General features: G+C 41.1%; 1 protein-coding gene across 1 annotated transcript; it reads left to right on the forward strand.

Moving 5' to 3' along the window:
* The first annotated feature begins 2,346 nt into the window (after positions 1–2,346).
* ADRA1B (adrenoceptor alpha 1B) lies at positions 2,347–22,759 on the forward strand. Its single transcript, XM_032197022.1, has 2 exons — positions 2,347–3,307; positions 22,197–22,759. The coding sequence occupies exons 1-2, from the start codon at positions 2,347–2,349 to the stop codon at positions 22,757–22,759; spliced, it is 1,524 nt and encodes a 507-aa protein (XP_032052913.1).
* Positions 22,760–23,172: the final 413 nt, after the last annotated feature.

Here is a 23,172-nt window from a genome sequence, read left to right on the forward strand (position 1 = left end):
CTGGAGTAAACCTGTGTACTCCCTTGCTGATCTTTTCTTCTCCAACCCCCTCATTTTGCAGCCATAGCATCTTCTTACATGCCAAAGGCTGAAACATTGCTATGCCTGGAGAAATCAAAACACTTCCTTTCAAACACACTGCTTACACACTTGGCCTGCACCTAATCTGTATTCAGAGGTAGTGTTAGAACCTGTGCAGAGTGAATGAAACCAGCTTTAACCAAGTTTGTAGAAGTACCACGAGCAGGAAGGTGCAGGCTGGGTGACCCCAGGGAGATGCTGAGGCTGCTACTGCCCAAGAGTGGTGCCACCAGCCGCATCCCCACCTTCCCAATGGAGCAGGCCCTAGCCTGAGGAATTCACGCTTTGAACAGACAAGGCAGAGCAGCAAAATCAGCAATCACAAACAAAACTGAGAGAGGTTAGGTGGAGTCCAGAGAGAATGGGTAAGTGCGAATGATACATGTTCCAAATCAAGGGCTGCTAACTGCATTCATTAGCAGTGAAAGCTCTATCTCAGAGAGAGCAGAGACAGAAAGCCGAGGCTAAGCTCATAAATCGAGTGTTTGTTCCTTTTCCCTTCAGTGACTCCATGACATGTTATCATGTCATTCTTGTAAATGTTTCAAAGAAAATTTTTTGAATGATGGTGCCTTGCTATAGTCACTGCTGTTGGGAAGGGCTATAAAAACATCTGCCACACACTCCTCAAATAAAATTCAGCCAGAGCTTTTGTTTATATGGTTTGCCCTTTAAAACCAGCACTCAGCTGCAACTTTCAGCCATAGCTGCCTAACTAAGAATGAACTTTTTATTTTAAACACAGTACATTTTGTAACAGGAAATTCAATATACAGTAACCCAGAGCACTTCAGACAACAGCTGTAGGATATAATCTGATGTCAGAAAGTTAAGAACAGCATATTGGCAGATGTGTGTTCAGTTAACCTTCCACTTTTTGTTTTCCATGGTACCAGGCTATAAAGATCTGATATTTCTCCTTACCTGGTGACCAAAAGCTACACAAAATGGAGAAACTACCAGTGCTATAAGATAAATCACTTGTTAGTGATCATGTTCTTTATAGGGTTCTGTAGGTATTTCTAGAGCTACAACAGCTTAACAACAGGCCCTGTCTCCATGATCTCATAGCCCTTGCAAAGATATAAGAAGACTCATTAGCTTTTTGAGTACATTGAAAAACTCCTAAACACTTTTCACTACCTTCCCTTTAGCTGTGGGTACGGATGCTCAGCTCTTTTCAGGGCTGGGATTCACAATCTACCTGTGCTTGCAAAAGTTATTGAGCTGGAAAAGAGGAGATGAAGCCACAGATGTGGCTGGTATACACAAATATAGAACAAACATAAAGACCTTACTACAGATTTGGGTTCTGATCATCCATTAATAGAAAGGTTACCACTAGAAACAAACTACCTTTCTATGTCATTGTTAAATACTGAATCTAGGAATAAAACAGGGATTTTTGGAACCTACATGTTTCTCCCTAGAAAGTGGGAGATGATTAGTCATGCCATCTCTAACATGGCATGTGATTCACTTTGATTACAAAATAAACCCAAAGACATTTATTTAGTGACTGAAAGGCAAAGGGTGCTAGATCATTTCATACTGAAATTGTTTTTTTCACCATAACACTCTGAGTGTATTTTCCTCAGATTATTAAAATTTTTTTTTTTTTTTTTTTTTTTTTTTAAAGGCTTCCAATCCAGATTTCTATGTAGCAAACGCTTTAATTGGGGCGGATATATTCCATTTGTTTAGCTTTCAGACTTGGATTTAGAAGTTTTAACTTGAACTGCATTGCCCTCTAGCGCTGCGCCGGGGCTGGCCCCGGTGATGTCAGCAGCAGAGGCAGCGAGAGCGCAGGCAGCCGGCTCATGCAGAGCTGCCTAAGTGCTGACAAACCCTTCCTGGAGACGCATGTCACAGCAGCTAGACAGGGGCATCCTTCCAGCAGGACCACGGATGCACAAGGGAGAACAGTAAACCTGTCTTTTATTTCAGGGACGTCATGATCAAAGCAGCTACTTTGGAGCTCCAGCCAAGCTTCTGCCTGCTAATTTCTGTTTCAACAAGTTGAGAGGAGAAATTAAGCAAGTTTGAACAGCCTATTATTTCTGACAGGCTTCAGAGGAGTTCACATTGGGCAAGTTTTACGTGCTCAAAGCTGACACCTTGCTGGAGAAATGAGTTCTCAATCCAAAGCTGGCTGGGGCATTGCAGTAACTTCTTGGGTAGAGAGGTAACTTTCCACCAAACCCAACCATCTGTGTGCTGTGCACAGGACCCAACCATACCTTGCTATGGAGGATGATTTTAAAGATGAATACCTACTTTGATGAGAAATCCAATTCATCAATACCTGGATATTTGAAAGTTTCTGCATTAAATAGTGGCAACCTTTCTGCGAACAACTCCAATGAGACAACAAGCAACCTGGATTCACCCACCTTGGATATCAGTAGGGCGATAACTGTGGGGCTCATCCTAGGTGCCTTTATACTCTTTGCTATTATAGGTAATATTTTGGTAATTCTCTCTGTTGCTTGCAATAGACATTTAAGAATCCCTACAAATTATTTCATAATTAACCTTGCAATAGCAGATTTGTTGCTGAGTTTTACTGTCCTTCCATTCTCTGCTACATTGGAAATCCTCGGCTACTGGATTTTGGGGAGGATATTTTGTGATATCTGGGCAGCAGTTGATGTGCTGTGCTGTACAGCTTCTATTTTAAGTCTATGTGCAATTTCCATAGACAGATATATAGGAGTACGTTATTCTCTCCAGTATCCAACTTTGGTAACAAGAAGAAGAGCAATTCTAGCTCTCCTAGGTGTCTGGGTCCTTTCCATGGTAATTTCTATTGGGCCTCTTTTGGGCTGGAAAGAACCAGCACCCAAGGACGATAAGGAGTGCCGCATCACTGAAGAACCATTCTACGCTTTGTTCTCTTCCTTGGGGTCCTTTTACATTCCCTTAATTGTCATTCTTGTGATGTACTGCCGGGTCTACATAGTGGCCAAAAGGACTACTAAAAACCTGGAAGCTGGGGTTATGAAAGAGATGTCCAACTCCAAGGAGCTGACTTTACGGATCCATTACAGGAACATTCATGAGGATACATTAAACAGCACGAAATCCAAGGGTCACAATCCCAGGAACTCCTTAGCTTTCAAACTTTTTAAATTCTCTAGAGAAAAGAAGGCAGCCAAGACGCTGGGAATTGTGGTTGGCATGTTTATCTTGTGCTGGCTACCCTTCTTCATTGTTCTGCCGCTAGGTAAGTTGGTATTCACGGGACTGTGGGGAGGGGGAGGAAGAAGGTTAGTTGTTTACTACAAAAATGTCACAGAAAAAAATAAGATGAATGATAAGTAGATATTTTGAGAACTGCAGTGAACACATGAAAGGGAGGGAAGTGAAAGTAATTTAATTCTGATGTTGGCTTTTTTAAAGAAGCTGAAACCTTGCAAAACGTGCAGCCTGCAGAAAGCCTGCTCATCTGTTAGCCCTCCTCACGAGTGCAGCAGATGACATATCAGGGGACAATACCTTCAAAGTTTATATATTAAATACCCTCTAATTGATTGAATTAGCTTTCATAAATATCTTTACAAGATGCTTTAACAAAAATTCTGGATAGGTTTGCAAAAAGTTTCAGCATTGAAATGTTCTTGTTTTAGTTCACTGTTAGATGGTCCAAGTGTAATTCAGAAAGTCTTCTGGCGTTATTAGGTGTTTTAGGTGAAAATGGGCCTGAGCTAATGATGAGATGCAAAACTCCCCTGAGCTTTGGGAAGCTGAAAGAGCTCTAGTTCTCAGTTCAAACTTTATTGATCAAATTCCAAAAGCAAATTGTGAAGCCCACTGATTCTCACAGAAGGGTTCCCTTTGGTTTCAGTAGGTCTTAGTTGAGGCATTTCAGGAGACTATCACATGCATTGTGGTAACCACTCTGTTCACTTCAGCTTCAAAATATTATTAAAGCATTCAGTGTAGCCTTAACAGTGCTCTGCATTCTCAAGTCCTCGGGAAATTTGCTTGTATTGTCTATAATACAGGCGTCAGCTCTGAAATGGAACATTTCAAGACCTGTTAATATTGAATTACTAGCTCTCAAAAATATCTGTCCAAAATTCACTTCTCTGAGACACAGACAATCTGGCAGACTGAATATGGAAAGAGGTGGGGGAAAAAAGGGAGATGAAGCCCTTATTAATGCTCTGTATTCGTGTTTACTTAGTTACCATACCAAAACATTTCTAATTGAGTGGTAAGTGAATACTTCTAGAGACTTGTAGAAAACTAAACTGAGTTCAACTGCATGGTCCTGATGAAGTGTATTAGAATTACGATTTCAGTAAATATGTAATGTCATCTAGACGAGAATCTCTGTTGCAAGACAAATACTGAAGCTACTCCAGAGCAACTTTATCATCTCTAGCTTAGTGTATCTAAAGCTGAAAAATCTTAGTAACTCAAGATCTGTAAAAAGCTAATGCTGAGAATGTGACAAATTCCAAACAGAAGAAAAACTGTGAGCAAAGTTATCTTTTGCTACTGAAGTTTAAGTCCTTGCACTGCCTCTTAAAGAAAGGTTATGACAGAGAACAAGTTTCCAACTATTGCAAAAATACACACCTAAATGAATAGAAACATGTTTTCACCACATACGCTAGCAGCACAACCAGTGGCAGCAGCAGGTATATATCGAGTTGGTCATGATTACTCAATAAAGTACATGTAGGTCAACATCTCCTCCTTGATTTTGAATTATTGAGGGAACTCAGGGGAAAAAAAAAAAAGAAGAAAAAAAAAAAGTCAGCATGAATACAACAGAACCTATCTTTAGCTAGCAGAAGCCAGTACTGTTCCTGATGCTATTCAGCAAACACAGATGCAGACCAGCCCATTAAAAACATTTTGCTCACAGCAGGACAGAACCAACATGAGAAACAAATTTCTTGAAAGAGTCAGTTTCCCCTTAGAGGGAGAAAGTCCTGGGCTTTCCCAGGATGTTTAATGGGTCACTGCTTAATACACCTGAGTGGAGAAGTTATTGCTTGTCACAGTTTGATTTTCTCTCTCATCTCACTTGTGTCCAAGGCTCCAGTGAGGTGATAGGATGCAAGCCACCACTGCAGCAGGCTGCATGCTGGCAGCAGTGCCTGGCAGGCTGAAGGGCTAATGGGCTGCTGTGGGCTCTGACCTGGCACTGCCTGCATGTCTGCAACCCCTAGCACACTCACAACAGAGCTGGGAACTCCTGGTGCCTGTGGTTCAGAAAGAGTTGCTATTGTTAATTAGTATTAGAAGAGTGAAAAAATCATCATCTCAGTATGGCAGTGTAAACTGCTGGCTCTCCTGTTCTCTGTTTAGAAATCATTTCAGGGGGGCAACTCTTTACTGACAGCCTTTTTTCTATGAAAGGGAGGAAATGAAGGTATGCGCAGTATCAAACATAACATCCATGTGAATTTAAATAGCAGGTACCTCCTCTTTGTTTTGCTGACGTGAAATAAGGCTGTTTTTGTTCCTTGTCCCTGATTTCTTTTTCTAAACTCTCCAGAACCTTGTACTTTTTGTGTCTGTGTACCAGTGCAAAGCTCATTAATGGTGTTAGGGATGACTAAAGCATTGCATACTAATGCAGTTGGGGAAAATACCTTTTCCTGACATGCATAATTCAGCTATTCTTAACTGGAGGACTGGGTTGATCAGCAGAGGAGGACTTTTTAAAGAGCTTAATACAGCTGTGTGTTGTATTTTTCATACCAGAAATCTTCTGCTGTGCATCTTGAAGACAAAAACTTAAACAAGAAGCTATTAAGAACCTTTACAAAAAGTCCACAATAGTATAGAATCACTTTCAGTGACAGGCAGAATTCAAAACATATCAATGATTTATGAAACCATAGGCACCCTGGGCTACTCTAATCACAGTCTCCCCACTTGTCAGTGCAGGACTGCAAACTACAATACCTTTTCTGCTTTTGAAACTAGACTAGATATTTACCTTCACTGTACTGGAGGGCTTCTTCCTCAGTCTGTACTTTTCACACCTTATATCTGCAACTTTAATCTAAATCATACCATCATATCCACATCCTTACAACTTGTGCTCCTTGTTTCACTCAGTAATACAATGACTCTGCACAGTGGTGTTAGCAGAGCAGCTCTGGACTTCTGAGGATTTAACCACAAAACATTTGACAAGTCAGTAATCCTCATTTCTTCAGCACCCCAAAACCATGTCTTAATAAATCTGATTATATGTAGCTTTTTTCATGTCAAAAGTGTTCTCAGCTGTTCTGGTTTGCCAGCCAAAATTATACTTCTTCAGTTGTGACACTTTAATATACTCCACAGCTACTCATTTTGATATCCCAGACAAAGGATCACTGCATCAGGTGGCAGATGTATACTGGGAACCGACGTGGTGTTGAAAGCAGGGATATTGCTTGAATAAATATTCCACAAAAAAGGAAAAAAATAATATTAGCACTGACAGTGGTTTTCAAGCAGGAATCAAAAGGCTCTGTGAGGAAAGCTCTGAAAGAAAGTACTGTGTACAGCTACAGGGAGGAATTCGAGCACTGACACTATAATGTGTTGAGCATCATGAAACTATCAGCACAAAGAATGACCCACAATCTCTTTTTTGTCCAGAGCTGGATGACTGAACCACACTTCCTTTGGTGTTAAGCACCTGATAATGCAGCAAAACTGGTATCAATGAGAATTTAACAGATATCATTTCCAGATAGAAATAGAGCTACGGAATGCCCTTGTTGTGCACATTCATAAATGCTCCATGGCTTTGTAAACTGTCATCTTTGCCACCCAAAATTATTTGTGGTACAGCATAAAAAATAAAATGAAGACATATGTGTCTTCAAGACAACTGCTTGTGCCATAAATTCAGTGACCCAGCTTTGAAGAGTAAATATCCTGCTTCTTCAAAATAAATGTTTCTTTTCTTTCCCCTCATACAAATTTGTGTTTGGTTATCAGAACTGTATTAAATATGCATTGCTGAAAAATTGAAAGAAAAATTAAGGATTTTTATCCAAAGACTAGAGCTCAGCAGATATTCAGTAAAATTTCCTCCTTTAAACAAAGATCCAATTTATGCCAATAACTTTATTAAAAAAATTAATCAGAAATGAAAGATCATATGTTTCCCCCTAGCTACTTGGTAAAAGTTTAGTCCCATTCCTGTTAAATGAGGCATCAGACAGAGCTTGCCAGCTCCCAGCTGTAGACCTCACACAATACACAAATGAAAATACACAAAACCCACCACCTCCACTACTTTCACCAAAGCACATGAACTTCCCCAGCCCATTGCTTAACTCTAGTGGAGATCAGCAGTCTTACTTGCTTCCATGCTCGGAACCTAACTGCCCCTACTCCCAGAAAACCTTTCATCTTATCCACTAAAGTCAGAAATAAAATTGTCATATCTTAACTGGCAGTAGGATAAAGTCCCAAGAGCCTCATAATGAAGATACAACTGTTTTGACTATCTTTATATATTAAGTTTTTGAAGCCTCTCTACAGAATAATAAAAAAGAACATAAAAATATTCTGCATGCTACAGGTCAGCCAATACAAAATGATTCTTAAAATAAAATGTTGTTCGAGTACAGTATGTAGATTTATGTTACATCAGGCCAACCTCTGCATCTCTGCACCAAGAATACCAAATTAGGCTGCTCAGTTTCCCATGGGAAACACTTCCAGGCATTAGGTCCACTGCTATCACTGCAAGGCTTCCAGCCTGCTTTGTCTTCCACCTCATTTTTGTCTTGCCTTGTCTTCACCTCACAAAGTAGCTTAACTCTCTAGATTTCTTGTAATGGTCACACAGGACTGGGAAGACTTAATGATACGCATTGCAATCTGACCCTCTGCCCTCTTGTAGGTGCATCTGGTACAACGTCCAATCACACAGGTGACAGCAGGAACCCGTTCCTCCTATTTTCTAGCCAGAAGCCTAAATATGAGCACTTCTTGACCAGTACAGCATGTTTTGCCACAGGGAGAACTAGCTTATTTCAAGGTGATTCATTTTACTACTAAAATAAACTCCCTTAAGCCCTGGTTTGAGCCTTCTGTCCAAAAGTAAATTGCATCCCTGGGATCCCAGTTACCAATTACAGAGCTCTACTTTTTAGAATAAATATGTTTCATCAAAGCAGGTGAAACTCCACAAATTCCAAAGGCTTGGGCACTTCTTATGCAAACTTTCATTTGCAGGTCAGAGGACCAAAGGGCAATCTGAAAGTGTACAGCCTTAGAAAAGTAAATCTGCAAAGCAGTACAGAGAAATGTGAATACAGAAAAATCCACTTGTGATGACTGCTCAATGGCAGGGCATCTTCCTGTCTCAGGTGTGAAAGATGGGATTCTCAAGAACATGACTGCAAGATGACCATAACATAGGAGCATGAACCACACCAGCAGTGGTAATGAAGGAACAAAGTCCTGCTACTACTTCCATCAAACCATGTCTGCCCCTAGAAAAAAAATGTTGTGGCTAAACACCAGGGACTCTTAATGGAGATAGCAGAAAAAGATACTGCAGTTTCCAGGCCCACAAAACAGACCCAGTAGTGTTCTTTATTGAATCAGAAAGTTCCAAGGCAAAAAAAAAAAAATTCAGGACAGAGCCACTGGACAGCAAGAGGATATCTCAAAACTATTGAAATCAAAGACAGGAGAGAAGTGAGAATTTGAGAGGGAACACTGCTTTGAGCATCCAGCAAGGCAGTGGACACAAGGTTCTTGTGCTATGGGCTTTTGCAAACACATGCCATTGATCAGGTTAGTAGTCATGATGATGATGAAAGGACTGAGTAAATAAATACATGTGCATACAGTGCTAAAGCATCAAGGCCATACCACAGGATATCAGTTGTATGCTCTTTAGTGCACCTATCTGTGAAATACAGACATGAACAAAAAATTCATCTTTTTTTAGTATCTTCACTAAAGTCCTGCTCCATCATCCACTGCAAGATTTAGAGCTATTTTGATGGGCTTTCATGTGATACCTAGAAATTGAAAAGCAGTAATAATCAGTCTCTAAGTTGTAAAGGAGAAAATATAATGGAAGTTCATACAGCATCTTTGTAGCAGTGTTATTCAATTCCCTGCTAGAGTCCTATTGTTTACCAGTGATGTCCAAGACAGATTGCCTCAGCTGTGTCAGAACTGAGAAGAGGAGAAAAAGACACCGAAGCATGCCCAGTAATTGAAGATATTTAAGTATAATAAATGAAATGTCAGCAGACTTAGATTAGCTTTTCTAGACTCCTTTAATCAGCTAATCCTTTGCAAAACAAGCATAAGCTCAGCCCATATTCTTTCTAGTTAGCAAGCTGCTGAAGTCTGTAACTCTTCAGGACAAAATAATAACAATATTCTATTTCTGTCCCTACCTACTGTCAGTTTTAGAGTGCTGAAAAAGATTCTTCCTAAACTTGTTCTTGATTTTACCATACTTTTGTAATGGCAACACAGTTTACAAAAGTATATTCTCTCTGTGGTGTACGCCATCATAGGCATTCTGGACAGAGAAGCGGTAGCTATACCTATTAACAAAGATGTTCAGAGTTTGTGTCAAAACTCTAAGCACTTGATGGATTTTTCTATATCTCATGTATTTTCCAGATCTCACTCATATCTCTGTATTTTGTTATTGAAGACATACTCAGAATTTTTGTTAACATAACAGCTACAGATAGGGCATGAAAAACCTCAGCTCTGTTGCATTTTTATTTAGTTACGCATCCTAAGGCAATCCACAGACACACCAATGTACTCCAAAGCCACATACAAATTGCTCACCATCATTACCAGTTTGCAGTTAGTGGTTTTAACTATCTTCCCTTTCATTTTCTTTATTGAATTTTAATCTACTGATTTTGGATGCTCTTCCTAGTTCTCAAGATCTTTTTTTCACTGTTATGCTGACTCTGTTCTCCAGAAGGTCTGCAGTCCCATTGGCTCTTATTTTTATAACCATTCTCTCTACTTCATCCTCTGATGTTTGTAAACTGTGGGGTTTCTTTCCTATATCCAGTGGAATGTAAACAAACACTGAATGCTGGAAGGAAAGAAATCAGAAGCTTGAGAAATCCAATTAGCTTTAAAATCTTGGCATGCCAACTTGGCCAAGCATGTGGTAAAAAGGACCACAGAAATCTTAAATAAAAGACTAACATCCTTTCTGCATTCTGTAAACTTATAATAAGCCTGGTCAGAGGCAGCTTATTAGTTTTATAGAGAGAGTTTTACTAGCTATATAGATGTAGCACTCGAAGCTTCCCTGTTCATTAAGCAGCCATAACTCAGCTGCTACCAACAGGTATGGCTACAGCAGGAATTGCAGCGGGAACTGCAGGGGAGAGGTGGAGGTTCCTGGCCAGGCCATCAGCAGTCATCTACTGCCTAACACCAAGAAAAGGCTCTTTTCAGAGCAATGATGATTTCCAGCATAAAACAAGTTTCTTGCATTTCATTTTTTGCGAAATGTTGTCTTCTTGAGAACAGGGTGAGAGACGGGGTTTGATATCGCTGATGCTTCCTGCTTTTAATGTTTCAGGACTCGCTATCATTTTGCAATGCTTTCAACACTACAGCAATTTTTAAAACACTGGAATTTTCTCCTACGGAGAACATTGAAAAGGTCAGATTTAACTCTGGTTGGAAAGGCTCCATGCTGCAATAAAATGTAATAGTCATCTGGGCTGAATGAAGGAGGATTATGTTTGCCTTCCCGGGATACCTTAACCATTTACATTTGACCAGATTCTATAAGAAAACTTCCAAATAGCAAATTCTCTGCCTACTTCTCCTTTGTAGTATACAGACAAGATGGTGGCGTTCTCTCCAGAATACCTCCATTCAGCAGTACAAGTTTTAAATTTTCTACTTGTTATTAATAGGCGCAAGTAGTTTCAAATTTTATGTCTTGTTTTAAAGATTAAGACGATGTGGAAACCAGTGCAGTGAGGCTCTCTTTCTACATGGTTATTGTTTCACAACATATTTTATTGTAGCTGGTTTGCTATTACTGGAATATCAAGTGACACACAGCACAGCACTGAACTCCAGACCATTCTGTTTCAGTAAAAACAAATGCTGTATTTGTTCCAGTAAACAACAACATCCACTCACCCTAGGCTGTCTCACAGCTAAGCAGAACCAGATTTAAAGTTTTTGAAATATGAATTTTTGTAAGTGGTAGAAAAACATATCATGTGACAACCCAAAATTATTCATAGAGATTTCTTATCCTTAAATCTAGGAAATTCATGGTGGTACTTCTCCTCAAACGTCCAACCATTATCTAATCTAATTATCAAATACTTCATTCTGAATACAACTGATAATTCTGGGTAATTTATAGACTTAATTGCTATCAAATACACAACTTATATTAAAAATGGATGTTTAATTAATAGAAAAGCAATTATCACAATAGAAAGTGGTTTGAAAATAGATGAGCCATTGGAGTTAAGAACTGAACAAGACATGAGAGGAGAAGGAATTATTTAAAATGAAAAGAAAGAAACAAATAACTGGAAGTGAATACACCAAGGTGGGGAAAGAAAAAAAAAAACAGAGGTATTAAAGAGGAGGCAGACAGTAAAGGAGAATGTGCTTAATTTTGGATTAATTAACCATCAATAGTGTAAAATGTTGCTTCCACTAGGTACAAATAATAAATACATGGCACTCTTGAAAATCCACACTCACAGAATACCCTCGCCTATGAAGATGACTCAGATGAATATAACACAGGATGTAAAACTATTCAGATGTCCCTATCAGATGCAAGCTGGCAGCACGTTGGGCTGTATCAGCAGGAACAGAGCCAGGAGATGGAGGGAGGTGATTGTGCCCTTTTAATTTAACACTCATTAGAGCATGTCTGCAACAGGGCATCCATGCAGAAAGCTGTGTTACAGGGAAGACAATAACCTGAAGCGAGTCCAGTGGAGGTGACCAAGGATGTTGGAGCCTGGAGCACATTGTGTGAGGAGAGGCTGAAGGGACAGGGCTTCTTCAGCCTGGAGCAGGGAGGGCTTCAGGGGACCTAAGGAAGCATCAACTTCTTGATTTTTCGGTCTAAAGTATAAATATATGTATACTCCTTGCATGAAGGATGAAGGAAGGAGATAAAACCACAGCAGAACCCAGGGATATTTCATAGATGACTATCTGGTGTCACAAACAACTGTTGGTCATTTATCCACACTGTTTATTTCCTCTGCGTGGCTGGAAATAGCTCACAGAGCACAATGGCACAGAAAGATCAGAAGTGATTGTGAAAGTTTTGTTTAACTCATAAACATTACCTTATTATATCTTACTTTTAAGGCTTAAACTCCAGCTAATTACTGTAGTACGTGGTCACCTTCCACACAACTGGAGCATGTTTTGTCCCTTTTCCTGGAAGGAACTGGTGGGGTGGGAGTGCTTGGTGAGTTGGTTGCATTGACTGGTCTAATTTTGATGCTAAGCTCTTTCTTTCATAAAGTGGAAGTGGAAACTCAAACATGTCCTGTGTACTACTCTTTCATCAAGAACCTCACCAACTATTACATTAAGGATCCTTAAATAGAAAGTCTTAACTTTCCCACCCTCCTTTCTGTACGAATATAGCAGTACGAATATAGGAGAGAGGCAGCAATGAAGCAGATATTTAGATAGATGAAAAGTAACAGAAAAGGAAAAAATATGAGAGACCAGTGTGTGGGAGTATTTATTTACACGTGTGTATATGTTTCACCTCTGTAGAGGGCAACATCAAAACTTCCTTCAGTGATGAGTTTTTTTAATTAAAAGGATTGGGATTAAGGCAGTCCAGAAGATTTTCCTGCTGCTCACCCTGATAATTTAGGGATTGTTCCAAACTCCACTGAAGCCTTTACGAGCCTTTACAAAGGCTTTCAAGTACTCCCACTGACTCCAGTGGACTCTGAATGTTAATAGCTCAGTGATGTTCTGGCCAGTAACTCTGCAGAATGCATGAATACCACTGACATGCCAAATTGTTTCCCACGACATCCCCTAATCTCATTGAGGGTGCTTTACTTACCTTCAGTGTAATAAAACATTCATTATAAAAAAGTCAGACCCTAAATGAAATTACCTTTTACTAAATGAAATATTTCTTAATTCCTTTTCATGATATTTGCTGTTGCTCAGTGTGTTTCCAGACCAAATAGCTCTGTCAAGTATGGTGAGCACAGCTTGTTAAATTAATGGTCAAAATACAATAAAACCTGATCAAGTTGATTGAGTTTCTAAAATATTTCCTGTTCTGCAATTTTGCTGGATGCAGGCTTTGCAAAAACTTCAGTGGTGTAAAAGGTGCAATCAGAGGTTAGTTTATGGTGCTACGTTTAATTTATCACAGGGTTTCGCTCATCAAAATAAGAGGGAAGAGAATACACATTCCCTTTGAGTGAAGCTGTTAAACATGAAGCATCAGGAAAGAGATTTTGAGCAAGGGAGACACTCTGGCTACTCACCTCACAAATAAATCACCCAGAAGATAATAATAAGCAACATTTTTCAGCCATTTTGAAAAGCAATCTAAATCAGTACAGGGAAATATTTAATCTGTTTATCAGGCTGTGATGGGAAAATAGTTGGAGATTAGGGGAGGAAATATTAGTTTGATATTTAGAGAGAGTATGTGGTAGGCTTAGCTTTATCATTTTATCAAGGTACCAAAATAGCCCCCTGTTGTTTTCTCCTGACAGGTTAATTATGAGGTAAAGCCAGTGTTCAGTTAAATAAAAGGTATTGTTGTTAATTCCAAGAACAAGGTAGGGAAACGGGTAATGTTAAAAATATTCAAGCTCATCAAAATATTTTTCATATCTTTATATGGTGAAAGGCAGTCGTGCTTTGTATAATAGTCACCAAATTAACCTATATTTAGAAGCACATGGCATGTATAGTGACTTCCAACTAAACCACCTTCTGGATAATTCAGAACATCTTTTCTTCTCTCTGTGTAGAGAATTCAGGCTGGGATTCCAACCAGTAAGGAAGGACTGAATACAAAAAACTCAAACTTTCCAAAGCCTTGAAGAAAATAAATGCTCAAATTAATATTGGACTTGGACATTCCATTTTTCTAACAGTTAATCCTCAGCCTAAATAGTGGTTATATTTACCAACGGGATCTAAGACTTCAGTGTCAGTGGGATTCCAGTACTGCAGATGTAAAACTCTGCTGGGTTGCCAAAACTTAAGCCATAAAGTTTTCCTGATGAACAGTTATAGCCTGCAGAGCTAATCAGAGAAAGCAGGACTAGAAGGGATCTGAAGAGGTCATGCAGGGCATCCTCCAACCCAAAGGCTGGATCAGCCATACATAAATCAGGAGATGCGTGTCTGCTCTGTTTTTAAGAGCCTCCAGGGCTGGATTTTTACACCCTTCTAAGGCAGTATGTTCCCGAACTTTCCTGTCTTGGTAGACTGAAAGTGTTTCCCAAGCTGTACTCTTGATTTGCCTTGCTGCAATTTGAATCACTGCGCTCACTATGGACATGGAAAAAAATAATAATTTAATTCCTCTTTGTATATAAGTTTTATGCTGTTAAATACTAATTGTTGAGTCTCTTCTCAGCTCTTTTTATTCACTATGATGTATCTCAAAATTACTATATTTCATAGCATTTGTAGGTTTTACTAGTGGTCCTCTTTGTTAGCCACGGATTCCTTCATAGGTGGGGCTTTGCTAAGGTCATGTAGCAATTGCATACAACCCCTGTACAGCCAGAGATGGGGATTAACTAGTTTCTGTTGATCTCAGGAAATACTCCTGAATTCTGCTTTTTCTTTGGGTGGTGGCAAAGGTAGCAGGAGTCACCAACACACTGTTTGAATGCACTGTACTGCCCACCGTGTGTTCTAGCAGATAAGAGTTGTGCCAGATCTCATGGTTTCATTCCTGGTAAAACAAAAACTTTCTTCCTGGTGAAAATTATTCAGCACATGACCTTCAGCTGATTGCTTTTACCTTCCTCCAGCTCTTATTTCCCACTGGTAAAATCAGGAGGATGGTATAAAGGCAGGATGATTGACAGATGAAAAGTGCTACTTGACAGCAAGTGAGGTATGCTCCCATATGTGAACTTATTCTCACGTGTATTACAGTGACCTTGCTTATTGCTACAGCCTTCTTGGAATAATTGCCTTCCACCTGGTTTTTGAAAACCTAGGAAGTAAAAGTGCATTATACGGTAGACAAAATTCATAGATAAAATTCTTCTCCCTTCATGGCAGTGTACATATATACACACACACATATATACAAGGAAGAGTAGAAGAATGATGTAGAATTCTGTCAAGCTTTAATGTAAATAAAAGAAACAAGACATTAACAGATCAGTATATAAAACAGCTTTTTAATCAAATTAATATTCCTTGTTCAGAAAAGCATATTTCTTCCTTGCCTTCTTGTGAAAACAACACAATAGCTTCTGTATAATTTAAACAAGCAGTATTTACATTTTTCATGGTTCTGCAAACAGCACAAAGTGGAGAACAAAGTAGTCATTAATGATCGTTAACTCCTTGAATTTTTTTCCCAAATTTCTTAGTTTCAGAACTTTTCTACTATTGTAACTAAATTCTGATGCTTATTTTTAAATTATACCACCACACAACTTTCCTAACTAACGTATTTCCAAGTTTTCTTGTTCATGACTCATCTAGGGTCACAATAGCTTTTAAAAAATTGATCGGGGCTTAGTAATTTTTCAAGAATCAGGACAGAACACAAGGTGCCTCTGTCACTCAGGGTCGTTATGAGGAAGTTCTCTACACTTCTGTGTTGCTACCCTTTAATATAAAAGAGCTTTGAAAATGCTTGCTGCAGCTGCTGAAAATAGCCTGCTGTCATTTTTTTTCAAATGACATTTGAAAAACAGATTATTGTAAAAGACAGACATAAGCTCCTTACTTTTTTTTTTTTACTTTTTTTTTTTTTTAAAAAAACGGAACACATATTTCTTCCAGCAGTTTACAAAGATTAAGCTTTTTTCAGCACTCAGCTTTTTACATTTTTCCCTACTTGGTCTCTTAGTTTTTACAGTACGTGGTTATATTTGGTTCATGTGTGATACTGATTACACAAGTATAACCCAGTTGTCTGCATTGGTTCCCAGTTTTCCTCGATAGCTTAGCTTATTTTATTTGCCCTTAGGGAATTCCACAAAATTTTTCAGTAAATATTCTTAATAATATTTTATTTTATTGAAAGCTATACAACAGCATTTACTATGTCCATATTTAACCTGCCTAAAAAATACTTAAGTCTGGTAGAGGAATGTCCCATAGATTTTCAATTATTAGAGTATAAGAGAAAGGCAAACCAACTGATCTGGAAAAAGTCACCACTGTCCATTCAAAATTTACACATAAGAAAAAAATGGAAGCTCTTCAGCCACTTCATGAAGTTTACTGGGTTTTAAGAGTTAAAAATCATTTACATTTTAGGGGAGCTCCAGAAAACAATTTAAGAAATTTATCAGGATGAGCTCCATTAAGTTCCTTGGTGTACATAATTATATTTTTTACTTGTTTTGTACAGTCACAAAGCTTTTCTCTAAATCGAAGATAAAACATTAATTTTTTACAAAATGAATCCTGAAAAGGTTTGCAACTGTGCATGTGGGAAATTTTGGAAGATCTTCCTTATGTTGGTTGCAGTTTTTAACTTGGATCAACTTTTTCTAAAGCTTTATAAGAATCTGATATTAATTTATTGGCTTATTTGGTGCAATCACATGAATTGTTTCTGGATCTTTCATCAAATAGTATTTAACACTAACAATACACAGTTTAAGTGCTTGCATCACTTTGATTAACTGACTGGAAATTTATCAGCCATAACTCATAGTTTCTCCAGTATTTCTCATGTTCTACTTAGTACTTTCTGCAGTATCAATCAGCGCAGATATAGGACCTCAAACAAATGGAGAGAAGACGCATGTCAAACCCTGTACATCATTAGCAGTAACAAAGCAAGAAGGGATGTGAATTTAACTTACAAAAGTCTTGCACGTGATATAAAAACCAAGTGTAGGAGTTATGAAAGAAGTACTATAAACGTTGCAATTTAAAACTTCCATTTTAACCTTAAGGGGTGACATGATGCTTAGCTCCAAGGTCATAGGCAGAGATAGTGTTAAGCAGCAGCATTCCCGTACACAACCGGGGAAAAAAACTATTATTCTGGATCCACAGGATCTGTTACCCAGGTGGGAGGAGGGAAACAGACTCTCCAGAGAGTCAATGCCATTTTAGTACCTTATTTTCTGAGCCAGCTCAGGGACTAGTTGACACACTGAGGACAGCAGATGTGTGAGGAACAACATGTACTTACCTGGCTTCCTTGTGAGCAAAGGAGACTCGGACCCCTATAGTCAGGACCTGGGCAGAATTGCCCTCTGTATGTCACAGTATCCGCAGTGACATGTAAGAGTTATTTACCCAAGTAGCTGGGAAATGCTTTTGCATAGTTTTCAGGCACTAGCCATGGCCTCTACATTGCTATGAGACATGGGAAACATGCCTAGAATCACACTCCTCCCCACTAAGGCATCCTGACAGTCACAACTGACTCAGCTGCTTTCACAGCCCAGGGAATCTGAAACTACTCTAGCGTATGTGTTGCACTTCTCAGAGATATGACACTCGGGTTTGAGCATCATCTTCCACTTGAAAAACCTCTACAAATCAAATTCCACTTCTTGAAAGGAGGCTTCTCCCCTGAACCCCTGCTCTGTGATTACTTTACCAGACACAAAGGTATTTTCCCAGATGGATAACTACTGAATGTCTGCTCTGCTTTAAAAAAAATCAGACATTCTTTTATAGAGCTCCAATTGCTAAATATAGTTGATCAGTTAAATGCTTTTAATGCTAGAAGTACGTGAAGTGGATTTCCCAGTATGTGTTTTTCATTTGGGCAGCTTCTGTAGGTAAACTATTTGGTCATGAACAAAAGAGGAAATAAAGTAATCTCTTTGTTTGGGTTACATCATTTTTATGATTGGCTGAGATATATGACCTACCACAATTAACTTCTGGTTTCAAGAGGTTTGTACCCCTCTAATAATCTAGTGTGGCAATGTTTATGAGCTTCACAAGAATGTATAAGAATTAGAATCATAGAATCATAGAATATCCTGAGTTGGAAGGGACCCATAAGGATCATCAAGTCCAACTCTTGACACCGCACAGGTCTACCCAAAAGTTCAGACCATGTGCCTAAGTGCACAGTCCAATCTCTTCTTAAATTCAGACAGGCTCGGTGCAGTGACCACTTCCCTGGGGCAACCACCCTCTCTGTGAAGAACCCCCTCCTGACGTCCAGCCTAAATTTCCCCTGCCTCAGCTTAACCCCGTTCCCGCGGGTCCTGTCACTAGTGTTAATGGAGAAAAGGTCTCCTGCCTCTTGACAACCCCTTACGAGGAAGTTGTAGACTGTGATGAGGTCTCCCCTCAGCCTCCTCTTCTCCAGGCTGAACAGGCCCAGTGACCTCAGCCGTTCTTCGTACGTCTTCCCCTCAAGGCCTTTCACCATCTTCGTAGCCCTCCTCTGGACACTCTCCAACAGTTTCATGTCCTTTTTATACTGTGGTGCCCAGAACTGCACACAGTACTCGAGGTGAGGCCGCACCAGCGCAGAGTAGAGCGGGACAATCACCTCCCTTGACCTACTAGCGATGCCGTGCTTGATGCACCCCAGGACACGATTGGCCCTCCTGGCTGCCAGGGCACACTGCTGGCTCATATTCAACTTGCTGTCTACCACGACCCCCAGATCCCTCTCTTCTAGGCTGCTCTCCAGTGTCTCATCGCCCAGTCTGTACATGCAGCCAGGGTTTCCCCGTCCCAGGTGCAGGACCCGGCACTTGCTCTTATTGAACTTCATGCGGTTGGTGATCGCCCAGCTCTCCAACCTGTCCAGATCCCTCTGTAAGGCCTTTACGCCCTCATTTGAGTCCACAACTCCTCCAAGTTTGGTGTCATCAGCAAACTTGCTCAAAATACCCTCTATTCCTACATCCAGATCGTTTATAAAAATATTGAAAAGTACCGGCCCTAAAATGGAGCCTTGAGGGGCCCCACTGGTGACCGCCCGCCAGCCTGACGCAGCCCCATTTACCATAACCCTTTGGGCCCTGCCCGTTAGCCAATTGCTCACCCATCGTATGATGTTTTTATTTAGCTGTATGGTGGACATTTTGTCCAGTAGGATCCTATGGGAAACCGTGTCAAAAGCCTTGCTGAAGTCCAAAAAAATCACATCAGCTGGTTTCCCTTGGTCCACCATACGGGTGATCTTATCATAAAAGGAAATCAGGTTAGTTAGGCAGGACCTACCCTTCACAAACCCATGCTGGCTGGGACCAATGACTGCTTTGTCCCCCAGGTGCGCCTCAATAAGTCCGAGAACCAACTTCTCCATGATTTTACCAGGCACTGACGTGAGACTGACAGGCCTGTAATTGCTAGGGTCTTCTTTCTGACCCTTCTTGAAAATTGGCACAACATTTGCCAGCTTCCAGTCTACTGGGACCTCTCCAAATTCCCAGGATCGTTGAAAAATAATTGAGAGAGGTTCCGCGATGACATCCGCCAGCTCTTTCAGCACCCGGGGATGAATCCCATCCAGACCCATGGACTTGTAGGGATCCAGGTGGAGTAGCAAATCCCGCACACGTTCAGGGTCAGTTGGGAGTTTGTCATCCCCACCATCCCGGCCCTCCAGCTCAGGGCACCCTGGGTCCCGAAGCCCATCATCGGCATTGAAGACAGAGGCAAAGAAGGCGTTAAGTGTCTCTGCTTTGCCTACGTCATCGTCTGTGAGGAGACCTTCCCTATCAAGGAGCAGCCCTATGTATTCTTTAGTTCTCCTTTTTCCATTCACATATCTAAAAAAACCCTTTTTATTTTCTCTCACAGACACAGCCAGCTTCAACTCTAGCTGTGCTTTGGCCACTCGAACTTTCTCCCTACAAACACGAACAGCATCCCTGTATTCTTTCCATGACGCCTGGCCCTCCTTCCAGTAGCGAAACACTCTCTGTTTCCACCTAATCTCCATTAGAATGTTCCTGGTCAGCCACGCCGGCCTCCTGCCCCGCCTGCCTGACTTGCGATATTTTGGAATTGCCTGATCTTGTGCTTCTAGGAGGCATCGCTTAAAGAGTGACCAGCACTGGTGGACATCGAGGCCTTCAAGAGCAGTTTCCCAGGGGACCTTACTGACTAGTTCCCTGAGCAGCCTGAAGTCCGCTTTCCCCATATCTAGGGATGAGGTTTTGGTGGCACTTTTCCTTCTGTCACCATAAATTTTGAACTCAACCACTTCATGGTCCCTATGACCGAGGCGGCCACCAATCACCACATCTCCCACCAGACCCTCTCTGTTTTCTAGCAACAGGTCTAGGAGGGCACCTTTCCTAGTTGGCTCCGTTAGCACCTGTACCAAGAAGTTATCATCTGGGTGCTTCATGAACCTCCTGGACTTGCTCGTGTCAGCCGTGTGGCACTCCCAGTTAACGTCCGGCAAGTTGAAGTCCCCCATAAGGACAAGGGGAGTTAATCTCGAGGCCTCTCTTAGTTCTGTAAAGAATAATTTATCGGCGCTATCGTCCTGGCCAGGCGGTCTGTAATAGACTCCCACAACGACATCCCCTTTATTCGTTTGTCCCTTGATCCTTACCCAGAGGCTCTCAACTTTGCCATTGCCGACCTGAAGTTCCACACAGTCCAGCCCCTGCTTCACATACATCGCCACCCCACCACCTCGCCTACCCTGCCTGTCCCTCCTGAAGAGCCTGTAACCATCTATCTCAACACCCCAGTCACAGGACTCATCCCACCAGGTTTCGCTTATGCCGATGATGTCGTAGTTGCGGGACTGGGCCAGGACTTCTAGCTCATCTATTTTATTCCTCATACTGCGTGCGTTTGTGTAAAAGCATTTCAAGTGCGTCTCCTTACACTCAGCACCTTGTGGATCTGACCAAAGGACCTCACTGGCACACAGCCCCTCTGATTCTAGCGTACCATCCCTTAGGTCTTCACCGGCGCGCCTGGTTTTAGCCCCTTCCCCCTTCGACTCTAGTTTAAAGCCCTATCTATCAGCCCTGCCAACTCCTGACCAAAGATCCTTACCCCTCTCCGAGAGAGGTGCATCCCATCCGGTGCCATCAGGCCCGGTGTAGCGTAGACCTTCCCATGATCAAAGAAACCAAAATTCTGCCGGTCACACCAGTCTCGAAGCCACGAGTTTATGTGAACAGTACGTCTTTCAGCTTCGATCCCCCCTATCGGAAGGACAAACACCACCTGCGCCCCTGATCCTCTAAGTAGTCGCCCCAAATCCCTAAAGTCTCTTTTGATCGCCTTCGGACTTCTCGTTGCTACTTCATCGCTACCAGCCTGAAAGACCAGTAGCGGGTAGTAGTCAGTGGGCCGTACCAGGCGCTTGACTTTCTTGGCAAAGTCTCTCACCCGAGCCCCAGGGAGGCAACAGACTTCTCTGCGGGTTGGGTCCGGTCGGCATATCGGTCCCTCTGTCCCTTTCAGAAGGGAGCCCCCCATAACAATAGCCCTTCTTTCTTTTTTGAAGGATGATGTGGCAATGCGACGTGTAGGTCGCATTGTCTTAGGCGTAAGGTACATCTGGGCACATATATTCCCAGAAGCCTGGGAATATTTAGATCTTTTTCTTCAAAAGGTGATAGTTAATAGCTCTTTGCAGAAGGCATGACCCTGTTCTATGTGTGCATCATACAGCAGCTCGAACAATGAACATTTTGTGTCTTTCACCGGTATTTTATTTTAATTCTACACAACTCTTTATTTTAATTCTACATTAAATACATGCTCCTTTATATTTTGGATGGTGGATAAAGCAGTTCCTTGTTAGCTTTTAAAATAATACAAATAGCATGTTATTACTAAAAGACCAAAAATGAAAGCTGCATGCATGTCATATGCATGCATGCATATGACAAATAGATTCTAACAGTGATCCGATGGGACATTTACCTTTCCTAAAACAGACAAACCATTTATCTCACATATTGTCTCTGCTTGTTTCTTCTGAACAGGCTCTCTGTTTTCAGCTCTGAAGCCCCCTGAAACAATCTTCAAGGTGATTTTTTGGCTTGGCTACTTTAACAGCTGCTTGAATCCAATCATCTACCCTTGCTCAAGCAAAGAGTTCAAGAGGGCTTTCATACAGATCCTAAAATGTCAGTGCCACCGTCGAAAGCAGTTGGGGTGGTGGGCCTACAGCTACAGAAACTGGAATCGGTGCTCCTTTGAACACCCTAGGAAGGACTCTCTGGAAGACAGTGGGAGTTTCTTAAGTGGCAGTCAAAGGACATTATCTTCAGCATCTCCCAGCCCTGGCTACCTGAGCAAAATTACTCACCCACATATGGAAATGTGCACATTCCAGGAATGGAAAAACTCCAGCTCATTCCTGAGCCCCTTACAAGAAAGCAGCAGGCAAAAGGATCCATACCAGTTCTTCACCTTCAATCCCTTACCAGAGCACAACGGACACATTGCTGCTAGCAGCCAAGCTTCCAGCCTCGGGGTCCCTGAGGCTATCTGTGACACACTGAATGGTAAAACTGACTGCAAAGCAAACAGGATGCTGGACTGATCAGATTCTGAACCGTCTTCGCAGTCTCAGGTCTCTTCATATGCTACCTGTTTGACATTTAGCCCTGGTGAAGAGAGACCTTTGCACAATTCCCCAGCATGTTATTAGAAGGAAGCCAGCAAGGAACAGGGAGATTAATGTCACAAGAGTGGCAAAGTCTAGGGGCTAACCGTATTCCCAGTTAATTGCCAAAGAGGCTACTGAAGCAAGCACAGAATGCATGGAAGGAGCTGGATAAACCCAGGGAAGTGCACAGGCAATTATTTAGCTATTGTGGAAGTGCTGTAGAACAGCCAAACACACATGTATATATAAAAAAAAGTATAAATACGAGATTGGGCAGGGGAAATGTGTATGAAAGTGTGTGTATACACGTGTGCTAGCTGCATGTTTGGATGCCTGAGAGTGGAAGT

This window comes from Aythya fuligula, chromosome 14 (genome assembly GCF_009819795.1).
Source record: "Aythya fuligula isolate bAytFul2 chromosome 14, bAytFul2.pri, whole genome shotgun sequence".
In the NCBI taxonomy this organism is placed as follows: domain Eukaryota; kingdom Metazoa; phylum Chordata; class Aves; order Anseriformes; family Anatidae; genus Aythya; species Aythya fuligula.

What these genes read in the sequence shown, in the direction of transcription:
- ADRA1B (XM_032197022.1), top strand. Translation starts at nt 2,347, where the DNA reads ATGAATACCTACTTTGATGAGAAATCCAATTCATCAATACCTGGATAT. An exon ending in CTTCATTGTTCTGCCGCTAG is followed by an intron (nt 3,308 to 22,196) that starts GTAAGTTGGTAT and finishes TCTTCTGAACAG; the next exon opens with GCTCTCTGTTTTCAGCTCTG.